Source organism: Rhincodon typus, chromosome 37 (genome assembly GCF_021869965.1).
Source record: "Rhincodon typus isolate 14 chromosome 37, sRhiTyp1.1, whole genome shotgun sequence".
NCBI classification, from domain to species: Eukaryota; Metazoa; Chordata; class Chondrichthyes; order Orectolobiformes; family Rhincodontidae; genus Rhincodon; species Rhincodon typus.
The window spans coordinates 15,761,764-15,781,170 of record NC_063368.1 but is presented as its reverse complement, the minus strand read 5'-3'; the positions used below and the strand labels follow the sequence as shown (position 1 = coordinate 15,781,170).

Sequence of the window (19,407 nt, the reverse complement as noted above, 5' to 3'; positions counted from 1 at the left end):
TTCAAATGGGATTTTCGAATGATACCAGGAATGAAGGATGTTAGATACAGGGAAAAGTTAGAGAGATTGGTCTTGTTCTCCTTGGAGCAAAGATGATGAGGAGGTGACCTTATTGAGCTGTTTCAAAATTATGAAAAATTTTGACAGGGTAAACAAGGAGTTTCTATTTCCACTAGTTAGTATGTCAATAACTAGGAGTCACAACTTCAAGATTGTCAGCATGAGAGCTAGGAGTGAGTTGAGGAGAAACTCTTTTGGGAGCTGATACAGCCACAATGGGTCGAATGGCTTCCCTCTGCACTGTAAAATTCAATGATTCTATGAATTTAAATCATGGCCTAGGAAAGTTAATACTCACATTTTCACATTCGGAAGAGCATAAAATGCACTTTCATTTTTTTCAAAAATTATCAGAAATGTTCTCCCAGCGATTGGCCCTAGCCAAGAACCATTGCTATGTAAAGTTAAATGTGCCTGGAGTTTTCATTGCTTGAAGTCGGATGGATCTGTATACTACTTCCTTGGGGCTGCCTCAGTCTGTTTTAATTTTTCTCACTTTCTCCCAATTGGCAGAGTGATTTAATTTCGAATCAGCTATGATGTGTTCTTAAATCCGCTTTTTGGAATGTCAATTTAAAACAATATGCAAGGAATCTCTTCAGGGTGAAATCAGACCTTTTACTCTTTATGCATTCTAATGATGATTGTCATATATTTATACACACACACACGCGCATAGAAGGAAGAAAATTAAAGTAAACAGTTGGCAGTTAAGAATAACTTTAAAAACTATGACATTTATATTAATTCACTGTCAGAGTCCAGAAATATAGTGTCCAGTTAGCTGAAGGCAGTGTGTGCAGTATTAGTGATGATATAACAGGATGACATTTGTAGTCAGGGAATTAGTCCACTTTGAAGATGAATACAGGATTTCTTTTCCAGAGAAATAGACTTGGAAGATGTTTACTGTGGTCTTGAGGCAAAGGTGGCTGAGTGTCTGGATTGCTGCTTACTGTTCTCTGTTCCGGTGTTAAAACCAGACTCAAGGCATGTTTATGATGTGCCTGGAGTCTCACTGTTGTGTTACCAATGGGTTAGATTCTTGGCACACTCAAATTAGGGTTCAGAAATGTACAATAAATCTTTGCAAAGACCAGAGGAGTTTTTGTGATGTAATAGGTCCATTAAGATGTCAGTTTCAACTTATCAAGTAGCTTTCTTTCCCTCTGGTCAAAGATCCCTTTGTTGACCTCAGGAAATAGATAGGGTTATTAGCACCTCCCTAAGTATAACCTTCTCCCTGCTGGGGAGACATTCCATCTGCTGTTCTTCAGTGTTTATCGACTGCAATTGCCACACAACATGAGATTGGAGAAGTCTGTCTTTGTAATTATTGATCTATCTTCCTAGAATTGTAGTCTATTTGCATCATGTAATCTATGGAAAAGTAAAATGGGTGGGCGACAGGGTGGCTCAGTGGTTAGCAACGTTACCTCACAGCACCAAGGACCTGGGTTTGATACCATCCTCGGATGACTGTCTGTGTGCAGTTTACAAGTTCTCTAAATTGTTGTGCAGTGTGCAGGCTGGGTGGATTAGTGATGGGAAATGCAAGGTTACAGGGATGCGATGAGTCTGATGGGATACTCTTTGGAGTGTTGGTGTGGACTTGATGGGCCAAATGGCCTGCTTCCACACTGTAGGGATTTTACAAAAATGATGTGGACACTGGAAAGCTGAATTAAAAACAAAAGGGAAAAACCAGAAGTACTCAGCATCTGTGGAGTGAGATACAGAGTTAATATTTAATGATCTTTTGTCAGGCTAGAAGTTGAGTTGTGAAGTTAACCATCATGTTAGTATCAGCTGAAGTATTAATGACAACTAAAACAAAGAGCTGTAGATGTTGCAGATCTGAAAAGAAAACAGAAATTGCTGGAGAGACTCAGCAGGTCTGGCTGTATCTGTGGAGAGACAAAAATAGGGTAAACGTTTCGAGTCCCTTCTGGATCTGAAGAATAACTGAGGAATAAGACCCTTTCTCTGTCTACAGATACTGCCAGGCCTGCTGAATTTCTCCATCTATTTCTTGAGACATAGAGTCATACAACATAGAAACAGACCCTTTGGTACAACTTGTCCATGCCAACCAGGTTTCCAAAACTAAACTTGTCCCATTTGCCTGCATTTGGCCCATATCCCTCTAAACCTTTCCTATTCATGTATCTGTCCAAATATCTTTTAAATGTTGTAACTATACCTGCATCTACTACTTCCTTTGGCAGTTCATTCTGCACATGGACCACCCTCTGTGTGAAAAGGTTGCCCCTTAGGTCCCTTTTAAATCTTTTGCCTCTCACTTTAAAATTATGCCCTCTAATTTGAACCACCACCCTCGGGAAAAGACCTTTGCTATTTACCTTATCTATGCCCCTCATGATTTTATATATCTCTATAAGGTCACCCCTCAGCCTCCTACGCTCCAGTGAGCAAAATCCCAGCCTCTCCTTATAACTCGAATCCTCTAGTCTTGGTAACATCCTTGTAAATCTATTCTGCACCTTTTCCAATATAATAATACCCTTCCTATGGCAGGTCAACCAGAGTTGTACACAGTACTCCAAAAGTGGCCTCACCAATGTCCTGTACATCTGCAACATGTCATCCCAATTCTCAATGATCAAAGTAATGAAGGCAAGCATGCCAAATGCCTTCTTCAGCACCCTGTCTACATGTAGTACCACTTTGAAGAAAATATGCACCTGCACCTCTAAGTCTCTCTGTTTGACATCACTCCCCAGGGCCCTACTATTAACTCTATAAGTCCTGTCCTTGTTCATCTTACCAAAATGCGATACCTTGCATTTATCTAAATTAGACTCCATTTGCCATTCCTGTTTTGGTATAGATGGAAACTGGTCACTGAGGGCACTACAACTACATTCTTTGCAACAAAAACAAAGTTGCTGGAAAAGCTCAGCAGGTCTGGTAGCATCTGTGAAGGAAAAAACAGTTAACGTTTCGGGTCCTCTCACAGAGGCTGCCGGACCTGCTGAGCTTTTCCAGCAACTTTGTTTTTGTTCTTGATTTACAGCATCCGCAGTTCTTTCGGTTTTTTATTACGTGTAATTTTTTCTTGGTTTAGAATAAATTTACTTCTTGGGTTGCTGTCCTGATTAACTAATCCAGTTCTGAACCACCATCCACGCTTGTGCACTTTCTGGCTGGTATCTCGGCTGGCTGTGTGGGCGGGAGTTGGGGTGCAGATTAGTGTGCCCTTCACTGAAGTCAGTGACATCGCCAATGAAGGGTCTAGGCCCGAAACGTCAGCCTTTCTGCTCCTATGATGCTGCTTGGCCTGCTGTGTTCATCCAGATCTGCACCTTGTTGTCTCGGATTCTCCAGCATCTGCTGTTCCTACTGTCTCGTGTTGAGAGAACGCTGGGAACAAAGATGGAAGTGGGGCTCTGCACTGGTGAGGAAAGTATCATTAAATATCCCCTGCAAGCGGTAACTTGTATGATTTGCCTCTATCCAAGCAAATGTGGTGCAAATGAACCAGGAAATGTAAGAGTTATCACGAAGCTGTGTGACCGACACATCCAGCAGTTACCATGGAATCCACATCACCTCTGACTGTGTTTGTGAAAGATTTTCAGCATGAAATATAAATATGAATGGAAAGGTTACATGGGCGGATAATACCATGGTGACATTTTCTGTCTGAGTTCTTCCTGCTCAACCTTTCACTCCCAGTCAAGGTGTACACTGGGGCTCCTGGGATGAAAGAGTTGCTGGGGTGGAACCCTCTGAGTTGGACGTCAGTGGTTGCTGAGGGAGTGCAGTGCAATGCCAGGCAATGAGATGGGAGCTGAGCTTCCAGCAGGCAGCCGAGAAAGGATAAATAAGGTTCTCAGTAAAATGTCTGCCACTGTGTTGAATGACAAAGGAGTCAGAGTTAAACAGATTAGTGTCATTGGACATAGCTTTCACGTCCATTAGAAGAGGTGGGATTTTATTATTTACCATAAGGGTGATCTTATGCTGCCTTTCCATATGGAAAAAGTGCCTTACCTTAGTTCAGTGGTTATGATACTCAATTAGAATTCTCAATGGACACAACCCAAATATAAGAATTGCTGGAAAATCTCAGCAGATCTGGCAGCATAGAGCATAGAGTCATACAGCACGGAAACAGACCCTTCAGTCCAACCAGTCTATGCCTTACATAATCCCAAACTAACCTAGTCCCACCTGCCTGCTCCTGGCCCGTGTCCCTCCAAACCTTTTCTATTCACGTACTTATCCAAATGCCTTTTAAACATTGTAATTGTACCCACATCCATCACTTCCTCAAGAAGTTCGTACCATACACAAACCACCCTCTCTGTAAAAAATTTGCCCCCATGTTTTTTTTAAATCTCTCTCCTCTCACATTAAAAATGTGTCCTCTAGTCTTGAAATCCCCCATCCTAGGGAAAAGACAACTGCCATTAACTCAATCAATACCTCTCATTGAGAGAAATCAGAGTTAACATTTCAGGTCGAGTGACGCTTCCTCAGAATGGACATGTTGTTTAGTCCATTTCTCAGGAACCAAATGGACACAGTGGACCTGTTAAATCCCAAAATATTTCCCAGGCAATAATCTGTTTCTGACAATGATAAATGACTGAAAATAGTTGTCGGGCAGATGGCCTATGTCCTTCTTAGAAACAGCACTAAGCGAATTCTCATTTTGAGCTGAGATTGCAACAAAAGAAATGACTGTAGTCCTACACCTCCATTAGAGAGACACAACTGGTGGTGGTTTAACCTGATGGTTTCCACAGCTCAGGCAAGAAGTGAGGCTGAGAAGGTGGGACCTTCATGATGACCTCAGCTGGCATTGGGGATTGAACCTGCACTGCTAGCATTGCAGAGCTAACTCTACCAAGCAGGCTCCCTTTGTAGTGAATTTGAGTGTCAGCCTCATGTTGAAGTCAGAGGTCATGTTTTCACATCTTAAAGGTGAGACAGTTTCCCTCGAGGCAAGACTGACACTTCATTAACTCTATAAAGTCTATAAAGACTATAAAGGGGCAATTAATTAAGGACAACTCACACTTATATGATCCTTTCCACATTCGCAGCTCAAAGAAAACAAACTGCCTCTTGAAGTGCAGCCACTGCGAGAAAATAAGTTATCTTGGTTCTGCTGTAACGTTTGTAACAAAAAGGCACTATCTCTTACGAATGAGAGCAGCTATTCCACGCCTAATTCACCTATTCCTCCAGGTCCTGACCTAAGGATAAATCTATTATTCCTCTAAACTATGTTAATATCTTTCCACACATCACAGGACCAAGAGTTGATCCAATCCCTCTTGAAAGTTAAGTCAATGTTTAAATATGGTAGACGGCTGATTCTTCCAAATACCAACTAACAGCTGGTCTGGAGAAGATTTGTGCACTAAATGTTGTGGATCCAAAATTACATTGCCGCAGATTAGTTGCAATAATATTGATGCTGAAATTCCTAACATGAATTCCATTTGGTTTCTGCACGTAGCTGGGGTTTTAGGGCCCTTGTTGCAGAATGGTAGCATCATTTTTTGGGGTCTGTCAGCTGGTTGGATGGCTGGTTTGCTGAGTGATACCATTGCATGAGTTCAAATCCCACACTGGCTGAGGCTACCATGAAGGACTCTCCCTCTCATCCTCTCCTCTCAACTGAGGTATGGCGATCCTCAGGTTAAACCACCACCAGTTGTCTCTCTGTAATGAGAGATCAGGTCTATGGTCCTACTGGACTGCGGCAATTTGACCTTTACCATTACTTTTTAAGCCTAAAGACTCAGGCTCCATGCCAACCTACTCCAGAGGTGTGTCATGAGACATCTGGAAATGTTCCTTAAAAATATTTGTGCCAAGTGTGTTAACTTGTGAACTAAACCCTCAAGTTAAATTGGGCCTGCAGTTGTTTATAGGGTTTAACTTTATTCTGTGTTTTTATTGATTTTTCTCAAAAGACGTATCACCATTCATGTGGTTAGCTCCTCCTTATTTCCAGATTGGAAACACATTCAGAAGGTAAACACAGATGAGATAGACAAGTCACTTCAGACTACAGATCAACCTCATTCAAGCTTCAAAGTTTCAGAGTTTTTGTCTCTGTTTGTCTACTCCAAGGTCTCTCTATCACAACTCACTATGTTAAAACAACTTCCTAACATCAGCTCTAAAGTGTCCTCTAACTGATTGGACTCTGTTTCCTAATAAACTGTCCCCAGCGAACATGAGCTTAGGTTCTGCTCGATGTTCATGTTTTAATATCTTTCACATTGGTTTTGCATGTTCATATTATTTTTTGGAACTGTCCCTGGACATTGTGATTGAGAAGGTAAGGGAATGTTTTGGATTTCCACCAATATCTTTGCTCTGACTAACGTTCATCACAGCTTGCCTTGGCTGCAATTTCTGCATTGTTCATCTGCCCCAGTGCCTTCAGTATCTAAAATCACTGCTAGAGATTCAAAAGGTTAATTGAATCAAACGTTGGAACAACTGTTCCCTGTCTGTCCATTCGCCTAAACATTGCAATGTTTCCAAGGATCTAAGTATTGCAACAATGCTCACAACTGCACTTAAATAAACACTTCCCTGACAATGTAAAGTTGCACAGCAACTAGACAACTCAACACTAATTTCAACGCCAAGACCAAATAGGCTGGGGCCATTTTCTCTGGAGCATTGGAGACTGAGGAGTGACCTTATGGAAGTTATAAAATCATGAGTGGCATGGATAGGGTGAAGAGCCAAGGTCTTTTTTCCATGGTAGGGGATTCCAAAACTAGAGGGCATAGGTTTAAATTGAGAGGGGAAAGACTTAAAAGGGCCCTCAGGGGCAATCTTTTCACACAGAGGGTGGTGCATGTATGGAATGAACTACCAGAAGACGTGATGGAGGCTGGTACAATTGCAACATTTTAAAGGCAGCTGGATGGATACAGGAACAGGAAGGGTTTAGAAGGATATGGACCAAGGACGAGTTGGACTCTTGGGTCTGTTTCCATGCTGTACATCTCTATAACTCTACTACGTGTGAAAAGATGTTTGGCCTCTCCCTATACCTCAAACCCTCCAAGCCTGGCAATATCCTTGGTAAATCTTTTCTGCATCCTTTTATGTTTAACAACATCTTTCCTATAGCACGGAGACCAGAATTGAATGCAGTATTCCAAAAGTGGCCTAACCAATGTCCCATACAGTCACAACATGACCTCCTAACTCCAATACTCAATGCACTGACTAATAAAGGCAAGCGTACCAAACGCCTTTTTCACTATCCTATCTATTGGCGACTCCATTTTCAAGGAACTAGGAACATTAAATCCAAGGTCTGTTTGTTCGGCAACACTGTAAAAGCTTTTAGAGTGCATTTTGATCCACAAAAACACCATAGAAGACATGAGGATAAACCTTCTTCTGCAAATTATGGTTAGAAATTGGAATACACTGCCTGATGTAGTAATGAAATCAAATTCAATGGAGGCCTTCAAAATAAAACTGGGATAAATAGATAAGTATTGTAGGGCTATGAGAAAGAGTAATGGATTGCACATCAGGAGAACCATCACAGGGTTATTAGACTGAATATTATTCTTCTGTTACATTCTGTCCAATGATACTATAACTGTTTCCATCATCAATGGGACAATAATGAAGCAGCACAAATTTAAGACAACCACAAAGAGAACTAAACCTGGGCTAGACAAGAATTCTTTACACAGAGGATGATTATTATTTTAGGATATTTTACTCTGTGCTGAGACTTCTTGTTTCTTGGTTCAACTCAAGCTACGATTTTGGGTGTTTAGCTTGTGCAACTTTGTCAATGTATTCCTGGCGTTTTCTTGTCTCCCGCTATTCAAATAACCCGATCATTCCAACATCTTCAGGTCACCACCCATCTGACGGTTGAAGGTGGAAACATGAATCCAGCACGTAGAGAAGCTATGATGGTATCTACCACAACAACTCCAGAACCAGAGACAGGACACAATGCCACAGAGTCACCAAGTAAACATGATGTGTTCTCACACATGAAGAACAAATTCATGAATGAGCTGAGCAAAATACCAAGTAAGTAACAACATCCAAAGTTCTAAAATTGGATTAGTGAATGATTCAGTGAAATCACCAGATCTTCGAGATGGAAATTAAGTTCTTTTGGCAATTATATTGGGAATGTCAAGTATATGCACGAGTGAAATATATCAGAGTGTCACAGTGATGGGTGTGGAGTATTCCAGAATATTACAGTGAGGGGTGTGGGTTATATCAGAGTGTTACAGTGAGGAGTGTGGGTTATGTCAGAGTGTTACAGTGAGGAGTGTGGGTGTGGGTTATATCAGAGTGTTACAGTGATGGGTTTGGGCTACACCAGATTGTTACAGCGAGGGGTGTGAGATATATCAGTGTGTTACAGTGATGGGTGTGGAGTATATCAGTGTGTTACAGTGAGGGGTGTGGAGTATATCAGAGTGTTACAGTGATGGGTGTGGAGTATATCAGAGTGTTACAGTGAGGGGTGTGGGTTCTATCAGAGTGTTACAATGAGGACTGAGGGGTATACTAGAAAGTGCTAGAATAAGGGATGTGGGATATATCAGAGTGTTACAGTGAGGGGTGTGGATTGTATCAGAGTGTTACAGTGAGGGGTATAGGGTCTATCAGAATGTTACAGTGAGGAGTATTGGTGATATCAGAGTGTTACATTGAGCAGTGTGGGGTAAAATTGAGTGTTATAGTGAGGGATGTGGGGTATATTCAGAGTGTTACAGTGAGGCGTGTGTGGTAAATCAGTGAGTGGTACATTGAGGTGCGTGGGGTATATCAGAGTTTTACAGGGAGGGTTGTGGTGTATGTTAGAGTCTACATTGATCTGTGTGCGGTATATCAGAGTATTACTGTGGTTGTGGGGTATATCAGAATGTTACATTCAGAGGTGTGGGGTATACAGAGTTTTACATTGAGGGATGTAGGGTATATCAGAGTGTTACAGTGAAGGGTATGGAGTATATCAGAGTGTTAAATTGAGGGGTCTGAGGTATGTCAGAGTGTTACAGTGACGGACATGGGGTTTATTCAGAGTTTTACAGTGGGGGCGTTGGGTATATCAGAGAATGTTACATTGAGGGGTGAGGGGTATATCAGAGTGTTGCAGTGATTGGGGTGGGTAATAGTAGAGTTTTACATTGGGAGGTGTGGGGTATATCAGAGTGTTACATTGAGGGGTGTGGGGTATATCAGAGTGTACATTCAGGGGTGTGGGCTATTTCAGGGTGTTACAATGAATGGTATGGAGTATATCAGAGTGTTAAATTGAGGGGTGTGAGGTATATCAGAGTATTACAGTGAGGGACATGGGGTTTATTCAGAGTTCTACAGTACGGGGTGTGAGGTATATCAGTGTGGTACAGTGAGGGGTGTGGGGTATATTCAGAGTGTTACAGTGAGGGGTGTGGGGTATATTAGAGTTTTACATTGAGGGGTGTGGGATATATCAGAGTGTTACATTGAGGGGTGTGGGGTATATCAGAGTGTTTCAAGAGGGGTGTGGGGTAACTCAGAATGTTACAGTGAGAGGAATGGGTGATATCAGAGTGTTTCAATGAGGGGTATGGGTGATATCAGAGTGTTACAGTGCGGGGTATGGAGTATATCAGACTGCGACATTGAGAGATCTGGAATATATCAAAGTGTTGCAGTGAGGGGTGTGGGGTACATCAGAGAGTGTGACAGTGAGAGTTGCGGGGTTTATCAGAGTGTTAAATTGAGGGGTCTGAGGTATATCGGAGTGTTACAGTGAGGGACGTGGGGTATATGAGAGACTGTTACAGTGAGGGGTGAGGGGTATATGAGAGAGTGTTACATTGAGGGGAGTGGGGCATATCAGAGTGTTACAGTGAGGGGTGTGGAGTATAATAAATATTTACATTGTGTGATGTGGGGTATATCAGAGAGTGTTACATCGAGGTATATCAGAGTGTTAAATTGAAGGGTACAATGCTACAATGAGGAGAGTGGAGTATATCTGTGCGTTACAGTGAGAGGTTTGGGTATATATCAGAGTGTTACGGTGAAGCGTGTGAAGTTTATTAGTTTTACATTGAGGGGTGTGCGGTATATTAGAGTTTATGTTGAGGTGTGTGGTACATCGGAATGTTACATTGAGGGGTGTGGGGTATATCAGTGTGTTACATTGAGAGGTGTGGGGTTTGTCAGGGTGTTACAGTGAGGGTTGTGGGGTATATCAGAGTGTTACATTGAGGGAGTTGGGTATAATTGAGTATTACAGTGAAGTATGTGGGGTCTATTCAGAATTATAGTGAGGGTTATGGGTTATATCAGAGTGTTACGTTGAGGGGTTTGCAGTAGATCAGAGAGTGTTACAGGGAGGTGTATGGGGTATATCAGAGTATTACATTAATGGGTATGGGGTATATTAGAATTTTACATTGTGGGGTGTATCAGAGTATTACAATGAGAGGTGTGTGGTAATTTAGAGTTTACATTGTGGGGTGTGCGGTATATCGAATTGTAACAACGAAGGGTGTGGGATATATCAGCGTGTTACATTGAGTGGTGTAGGGTATGTCAGAGTGTTACAGTGAGGGATGTGGGGTATTCCAGTGTGTTAAGTTGAGAGGTGTGGGGTATATCAGTGTGTTACAATGAAGCTCGTGGGGTATGTTAGAGTGTTACAGTGAGGGGTGTGGGGTATATCAGAATGCTATAGTGAATGGTGTAGGATATGTCAGAGTGTTACATTGAGGGGTGTGGGGTATATCCATGTGTTACATTGAATGGTGTGGGGTATATCCTTGTGTTACAGTGAGGGGTGTGGGGTATATCAGTGTTACAGCAAAGTGTGAGGGATGTATCAAAGTGTTATAGTAAGGGGTATGGGGTATATCAGAGTGTTACAGCGAGGTGTGACGGATGTATCAGAGTGGTTCAGTGAGAAGTGTGGGGTGTATCAGTGTGTTACAGTGATGGGTATGGGGTATATCAGAGTGTTATAGTGAGGGTTGTGGGGTATATCAGAGTGGTACAGTGAGGGGTGTGGGATATATCAGTGTTACAGTCAGGGGTATGGGATATATCAGAGTGTTACAGTGAAGGGTGTGGGATATAACAGAGTGTTACAGTGAGGGGTGTGCGGTATATCAGTGTGTTACAGTGAGGGGTGTGCGGTATAACAGTGTGTTACAGTGAGGGGTATGGAGTATATCAAAGTGTTACAGTGAGGGCTGTGGGGTATATCAGTGTGTTACAGTGAGGGCTGTGGGGTATATCAGTGTGTTTCAGTGAGGGGTGTGAGGTATATCAGTGTGTTATAGTGAGGTGTATGTGGTATATCAGTGTTACAGTGAGGGGTGTCGGGTATATCAGTGTGTTACATTGAGGGGTGTGGGATATATCAGAGAGTGTTACAGTGAGGGGTGTGGGATATATCAGAGTGTTACAGTGAGGGGTGTGCTGTATATCAGTGTGTTATAGTGAGGGGTATGGGGTATATCAGTGTGTTACTGTGAGGGGTATGGGGTATATCAGTATGTTACAGTGAGGGGTATGGGGTATATCAGTATGTTACAGTGAGGGGTATGCGGTATATCAGAGTGTTACAGTGAAGGGTGTGGGGTATATGAAGAATGCGAATTAGCTTTATTGTCACATGAACACAAATAAGTGCAGTGAAAAGTTTCAAGTCACCAATTACAGCACCATCTTAGACACATATGTACCTAGGTACAGATTCTTCAGTGTGACATTGAACACTGTTTGGTATAACAGAGAATACAAGAGTGTGGGATGTGGGTTACATGAAGGATTGTTATGGTGATAGGTTGGGGTATATCAAGTATTTGTACAGTGGTGAGTGTGGCTGTGTCAAACGGTATTTTACAGAGATGGATGTGAGGCTTATTTGAATGTGGAGTTAGAGTGATTAACATCTATGGATCACTGCATACAGTGGATTGTGCCAAAATCATTCTAGGGCAGCAGATGGGTAGCTTTTATGAAAACAATTGGTGGTTCCTCATAAGTGACTTTAGCAAGTATTTTTCACCTCATTTCTCGAAGTGCGATATAACCGAAATGTTTATTGCCTCCCTGTGGAGTTTATGGGACATATTTTACAAGCGAGCACTTGAAGCACAGCAGCGTGGTGATAGGAATGTGAATCAGAACATCAGTTTATGTCTGACATAATGTTAATTCTGGGCTTGAGTTCCTGTCTCACAAAGCTGTGCAGCAGGACCAAGAGACTGTAAAATATACCCACTAGTTTCTTTTTGTTTTATTTCTCATTGTTTTCCACTTCCTCCTTTATTTCATACTATTTCTTTTTCTTTCCTGATTAACCCTTTCAGTGCATGCGAAGAAATGTAAGTAGTACCTGACACATTGCCGTTGCGGTCTAAATATAACTTTTCTTAAGTACAACCTTCATATATGTCTTTTCATGTTGAAGTTTGATGACGCTGAGAAATATCCTTAATTTGAGGACTTTGAGATGTTGTAATAGGATTTATCTCCATCTGAATGGATGAATAGAAGAATTTTTTTGCTCCATTGGGATATGCATGACACTGACAATGCCACATTTATTGTCAAACCAGATGCCTTGAAGTACATTAAGATTTATCCAAACCGAAGATTCAAAATCTCTTACGGTGTGCAAAATAATCAAAACGAACTGTGAAAGAGTGACATAACACTGTCCATCTACTTTAGGCATTTTAAAACTCCTTCTATGGAATGTGGCACAGCCAGCATTTGCAACCTGTCCCTAATTGACTGAGTGGTTTTACTGGACTAGTTCATAGAATCCCTACTGTGTGGAAGCAGGCAATTCAGCCCATCAAATCTACACCAATCCTTCAAAGAGCATCCCACCCAGACTCAACACCCCCCCACCCTATCCCTGTAACACTGTATTTCCCATGTCTAATCCAACTAGTCTGCACATTCCTAGACACTGTGGGCAATTTAGCATGGCCAATCCACCTAACCTGCACATCTTTGGACTGTGGGAGGAAACCGGAGCACCCGCAGGAAACCCACACAGACACAAGGCGAATGTGTAAACTCATATAGACAGTCGCCTGAGGGTGGAATCAAACCCGGGTCCCTGGCAATGTGAGGCACCAGTGCTAATCACTGAGTCATCGTGCCACCCAGTTGAATGGATAATTGAGCGTCAAATCCATTATTGTGAGGCTGGAGTCACAAGTAGGCTAGATTGGGTAAGGATGGAAGATTTCCCTCCCTAAAAGGAACCAAATGGACAGTAGCTTCACAGTGGCCATTACTGAGACAGTTTTCAATTTCAGAGGCATTTAATTAAACTTAAATTGCACCACCTTTCATGCTGGGATTTGAACCCATGTCCTCAAGGCACTAGCCTGGGCCCTGAGATCACTAACAAAGTCACATTACCACTGAGCCACCAAAGCCTTCACTTGTTCAACCTACTTGGAAGGAATGTTATGTGTATAATACGTAAAAACAATGTTGGGGCAACACGGTGGCTCAGTGGTTAGCACTGTTGCCTCACAGTGCCAGGGACTCGGGTTCGATTCCACCCTTGGGCGACTGTCTGTGTGGAGTTTGCACATTCTCCCCGTGTCTGGGTGGGTTTCCTCCCACAGCCCAAAGATGTGCAGATTAGGTGGATTGGCCATGCTAAATTGCCCTGTAGTGTGCAGGGATGTACAGGCTAGATGGATTAGCCATGGGAAATGCAATGTCAGAGGGATAGGGTGGGATGCTGTTTGGAGGGTTGGTGTGGACTCAATGGGATGAATGGCCTGCTTCCACTCTGTAAGGATTCTACGGTTAATGTCCCTTTACCTCAACAAGGTACTTTCCATGCTGATGTATCATTCTGCCCAGATAATGATGAACTCTGGGTGCAGGTTCACTGTGGATTCCTGGAAATGATTGCCCCCTTGCCCACCCCTAATTGTAGGCATGAAGGGGATGTAAAGAAGAGGCCTCAGAAGGTCAATGTCAGACGAATCAGATGGCTTTGCTGGCTGACTGACTCCTAAGATCAGCAGAAATGATGCTACTTTCAAGCAGTTAACTTTATGAGACCTGGTAGTTTGGGAAGGTAATTTAATTTTAAGCAGGAGATTTGAGGAAAAATGTTTTCATTCAGACAGCGTTGGGTATCTGGGACTCACTGCCTAAAAGGGTGGTAGAGGTAGGAAATGTCAAGACAATTCAGAACTATTTAGATGATCCTCCATAGCATACATGGCTATGGGCCAAGTGCTGCAAAATGGGATCGGATAGATGGATGTTTGATGACCTGCGCAGACATGATGGGCCAAACGGCCTCTTTCCGTGCTGTAAAAGCTCCATGACTCTATGACCTTCGCAACAGAGCACAGAAGCAGGCCATTCAGCCCAGCCAATCCATGTCAGTGTTTACAGGAGACTGATCCCATCTTTCCTCATCTGTATCTATCATTGTACTCCCCTCTTCCTTTCTCCCTTGTCCAGCTTTTCCTTAAATAAATCTATATTATTCACTTCAACCACTAATTTTGGGAGCAAGTTCTACATTCTCGCCATTGTGCGGGCAAAGATGTTTCTTCTGAATTCCCTGTAGGGTGCCCTGATGTTTATCTTATATTGATGGTCCCTCAGGTTCAGCTCTTCCCCACAATTGGAAGCAATCTCTCCATACCCACTTTACCAAAACCTTTCATAATCTTAAATATTTCTACTAGGTCACCCCAAGCCTTCCCTTTTGGAGAGAAAAGAGGAGACACCAATCCAGCCTTTCCTGCTACATTTTCCAAAGCATTTCTGGTCTTGACAGCCTTGGAATTTCCAGGATTTAGTAACTGATCTAGAAGGCTTAGATCTTTTAGGGTGACACAGGAAAAAGCAAACACAAGGCATCAAGAAGTTATCTTTCTTTCTCATGTTCTCTGAATACTTGAGTTGTTTGAAACATCTTGGAGATGGGCCAAAAAGGGATGTTTGATTTGATAATCAAATGTCGTTCAATCAGGCAGCAAAGCAATCTGTTCATTTTCTAATCAGCTGTGGGTCACAAGGATAAACATACTGTGTGGTCAATGATGATGTGTGGCAATTGGAGGCAGGAAGCCAAGTGATGAATCCTCAAGAGTAATATCCAACCAGAGCTGGAAACTCTTGCTGCCCAAGTCGACCGTCAATGTGGTTCTATGCTTACTGGTTTCTACCTCGTGTCATAGCTCAGTGGTTAGCACTGCTGTCTCACAGCTCCAGGGACCCGGGTTCAATTCCACCCTCAGGTGACTGTCTGTGTGGAGTTTGCACATTCTCCTTGTGTAAGCATGGGTTCCCTCCAGGTGCTCTGGTTTCCTCCCACAGTCCAAACACATGCAGGTTAGGTGGATTGGCTCAATGGGAATTGCAGGCTTACAAGGTAGGGGAATGGGTCTGGGTGGCCTGTTCTTCAGAGGGTCGGTGCAGACTTGATTGGGCTGAATGGCCCATTTCCACAGTGCAGGGATTCTCTTATTCTGAGAGATTCAGCAACTTGAGCACAGGTAGCTTCAAACATCTGGGAACCCTGCTGTTTCATCTGCTATGCTCCATGATCTAAATCAGACAGCAAGCACCATGTATTGCAGAGCCAGTACCCAAACATAAGTGTTCTTTTAATGATGCCAGCTTGAAACCTAATCTACATGTTAGATCATAGTAAACCCAGGTGAAGACTCTAATGCGATGTGCAACTAATGCTCTTCAGGTAATCGAAATGTGTTTTGTGAAAACTATTGATCTGACTCTTGTGGGTTGAGGAGTTTTGGAAGAGGGGCCAATTTAGAACTGTCATTAAGAAATGTCTTCAAACCAACAGTTGTAAAAGTAATTGCTGCTTTCACATAAGGAGTAGTTGAAGCAGAGACTACTACATTCATTCAGTGAATAAATATTTGAAACAAAGAACAACAAAGTGAGATTTCTTTTAATTCTTCCAGCGAAGTATTGGAATAGACACAAAGATCTCCGTCTGTGGCATAAATGTCTTGCCATGATATATACATTCATTTTTTTCATTATCTCACCTCTACTGGACTGTCTGTTCTTTACAGCCGTATCAGTTTTATAAGTTTAGTAACATGTACATTGTGTGTCAAATGCACTTTAACAGCTACATGATGATTGTCTAAATTGAGTTTATCACTTCATTTATGATATTCAAGTGTTCTGGGAGGTTGGAGTGAATTGGGTGCCTATGGCTGGTTAAAGGAACACACTCTATTTTCGTGGTAATGCATCAGACCAGGGCAGAGAGAAAGTAAACAACACAAACCAAGAAGGCCTTACAATTAATTCTCTGGTCTGTACTGTTGTTGAGAACCCATGTGCCCATGGCATTATAGGCCAGTCAAAATTTAACAGAAGGAATGTCAAATTGGCAGAAATAAATTAACATTTCTGAGGTATGACAAATTTTCAGGTAGTCTAAGTCTCCAGACTTCCAGAAAAAAACACTTCAGATACCACAACTACAAGAATAGACCAGTCAGTCCCTCAAACCTGTCCTGCCTTTCAGTGTGCTCAGAGTTGATATGAGACCCAACTCCATATTGTTGACTTTTCCCCATATTACTTAATGCTTCTGGTTTACAAATCTCTACGTATCTCAGATTAAAATTAGTAATTGATTGACCATCAAGTGCCATTGTGGGAGAGAATTCCAAACCACATTCCTAAAAGGTTTTTTTTTATTCATCCATGGCATTGTATTTGTCGCCCAGAGGGCAGTTAAGAGTCAACCACATTTTTGTGGGTCTGGAGTCATATGTAGGCTAGGATGGTAGTTTCCTTCCCTAAATGACATTTGGAATCCAGACAGGTTTTTCCTCAACAATGTATTCATGATCATGGTTAGACACTTAATTGCAGATTTTTATTGAATCCAAATTGCACCATCTGTCTTGGTGGGACTTGAACCTGAGTCCCCAGAGCATTTACTTGGATCTCTAGATGAGTAACCCAGTAATACTACCACTAGGCTATCACCTTGCCTTATCTAGCCCTAGTTCACATCTAGATTTTAGACAATGCCCCTTAGTCCTGGAACACAATCAACAGAAGTAGTTTCCCTCTATCTACCAAAGGGGGAATTAAGTGATAAGTGTTTATCACGAAATAGGTTGTTATGATCTGTGTGGGGTGGGGAGTACACTCTCTGAAAGGTCAGTGGAAACAAATTCAGTCATAATTTGCAGAGGGAAGTTGAATATGTCTCTAAATAAGAGAAAGGCTCAGAGGAAAAAAGATGGGAATAATTGAATAGCTCTTTCAGAGATCCGTACCTTAAATCCATTTATTCTCCTAATCCCAAATTAAAAAAATACTGTGCGACATTGCATTGCTTGAAAATGACTTTAACCCTTCATTTTGATTTGTGTCCCCATCTGAAACCCCCACCCAATCCCTGCTCTACTTGCAATAGTTCCACCTTGGGCCTTGGCTACTATAATAGTTGTCGTTTGCCTGCTCCTCCTGTGCTGCTGCTTCTGTGTCTGTAAGAAATGCTGCTCCAAGAAGAAGAAGCAAAAGAAAGGGAAAGACAAAGGCAAAGCTCAAATCAACATGAAAGAAGTGAAAGATCTGGGGAAGAGATACATTGACAAGGTAAGTGAAGCTAGAAGGCTTTGAAGTTTGCTTTTCTTAATGTACCTCTTCTTGAGTTTGTAATCTCAATTGCTTCAGGATGGTAAGTAAAAATCAGAGAATCATGATGCTAGGATGAGCGCTTGTGTGTCTAAAGAGCAAATAAGAGTTGATTTGCCAGTGCTTACGATCTGAAATGGTGAAATAGAGAGCCAATCCATCAGTATCAATGAAGAGAAAAGGGAGGCCAATAGACCAGAAACTGGTAAATGCCATGTTAAAATGTAAGTTGTGTTTTCCCCCCTTAAGACTAACAAACTTGCAGTATTGTCCCAGAGATAGTAGGAACTGCAGATGCTGGAGAATCTGAGAAGGTCTAGGCCCGAAACATCAGCTTTCCTGCTCCTCTGATGCTGCTTGGCCTGCTGTGTTCATCCAGCTCTACACCTTGTTATCTGCAGTATTATCCAGATGGGTTACCATTGACCAGAAATTTAACTTGGACTCACCAATGACTGCAAGAGCAGATCAGAGGCTTGGAATACTGCAGTGAGTAACTCACCTTCTGACTCCCCAAAGCCTGTGCACCATCTACAAGGCACAAGTCAGAAGTGTGATGGAATACTCCCCACTTGCCTGGATGGGTGCAGCTCTAACAACACTCAGGAAACTTGACACCATCCAGGACTGTTTGATTGGCACCACATCCACAATCATCCACTCCCTCCGTCACCAACGCTCAATAGCAGCAATGTGTACTGTCCACAAGATGCACTGCAGTAACTCACCAAGAATCCTTAGCAACTTCCAAACCCATGACCGCTACGATCTGGAAGAAGGGCAGCAGACATACAGGAATACTGCAGCCTGCAAGTTCCCACTCACCATCCTGACTTGGAACTATATCGCCGTTCCTTCAGTGTCACTGAGTCAAAATCCTGCCTAACAGCATTGTGTGTCTGCCCACACCACATGGACTGTAGCGGTTCAAGAAGGTAGCTCACCACCACCTTCTCGAAGGGCAATTAGGGACAGGCAATAAATGCTGATCCAGCCAGTGACATCCACATCCCATGAGAGAATAAATAATAAAAAAAATTAAACACCTCTGGAGCAGCTGGGACTTGAACCCAGGACATTGAGAGCCCTCCCTTAGACAACTGGTACATGCTCAGGATTTTCCTGCTTCTTTTTAAATGATGCATGGACTATTGGAATGATTGGGATGAGAAAACAATGTGAACAAGATCACAGAACCATCATAGGGTATAGTGCCAAGGGAGGACATTCAGTCCATCATGCCTGAGCCAGCTTATTGTTGATACTATCCAATTAACTGCTTGCTTTTTTATTTCCTATCACTGCAATTATTTTCCTCTTCAAGTATTTATCTAATTTTCTTTTGAAAGTTACCATTTTTAGAGTTACCATTGCTTGAATCTACCACCCTTTCAAGCACAGCATTCCAAATTCTAACTGCTTGCATTAAAATGTTTTTCCTTATGTTGTCTTGGGTATTTTGCCAGTCATCTTAACGCTGCGCCGTCTGATTATCACTGCCCTGAAAACAAATTTTCCTTATTTATTGGTGCTCTACCAAAATCCTGCATGATTTTGTGCCCCTCTATCAAATCCCCTCTTAACCTTCTTTGCTTTATGATGTCCACATGACTGAAATCTGTCAGCACCACTCTAGTACATCTTTCCTCTCCTTTGTTG

General features: G+C 42.3%; 1 protein-coding gene across 1 annotated transcript in view; it reads left to right on the top strand.

The window, feature by feature from the left end:
* Positions 1 to 19,407, top strand: part of LOC109913113 (synaptotagmin-1-like) — a 137,964-nt gene that overhangs the window by 77,790 nt on the left and 40,767 nt on the right. The window contains exons 2-3 of the mRNA XM_048617657.1: positions 7,944 to 8,127; positions 17,528 to 17,709. Coding sequence (XP_048473614.1) covers positions 7,944 to 8,127; positions 17,528 to 17,709 — 366 coding nt within the window. The remainder of the gene's footprint in view (positions 1 to 7,943; positions 8,128 to 17,527; positions 17,710 to 19,407) is intronic.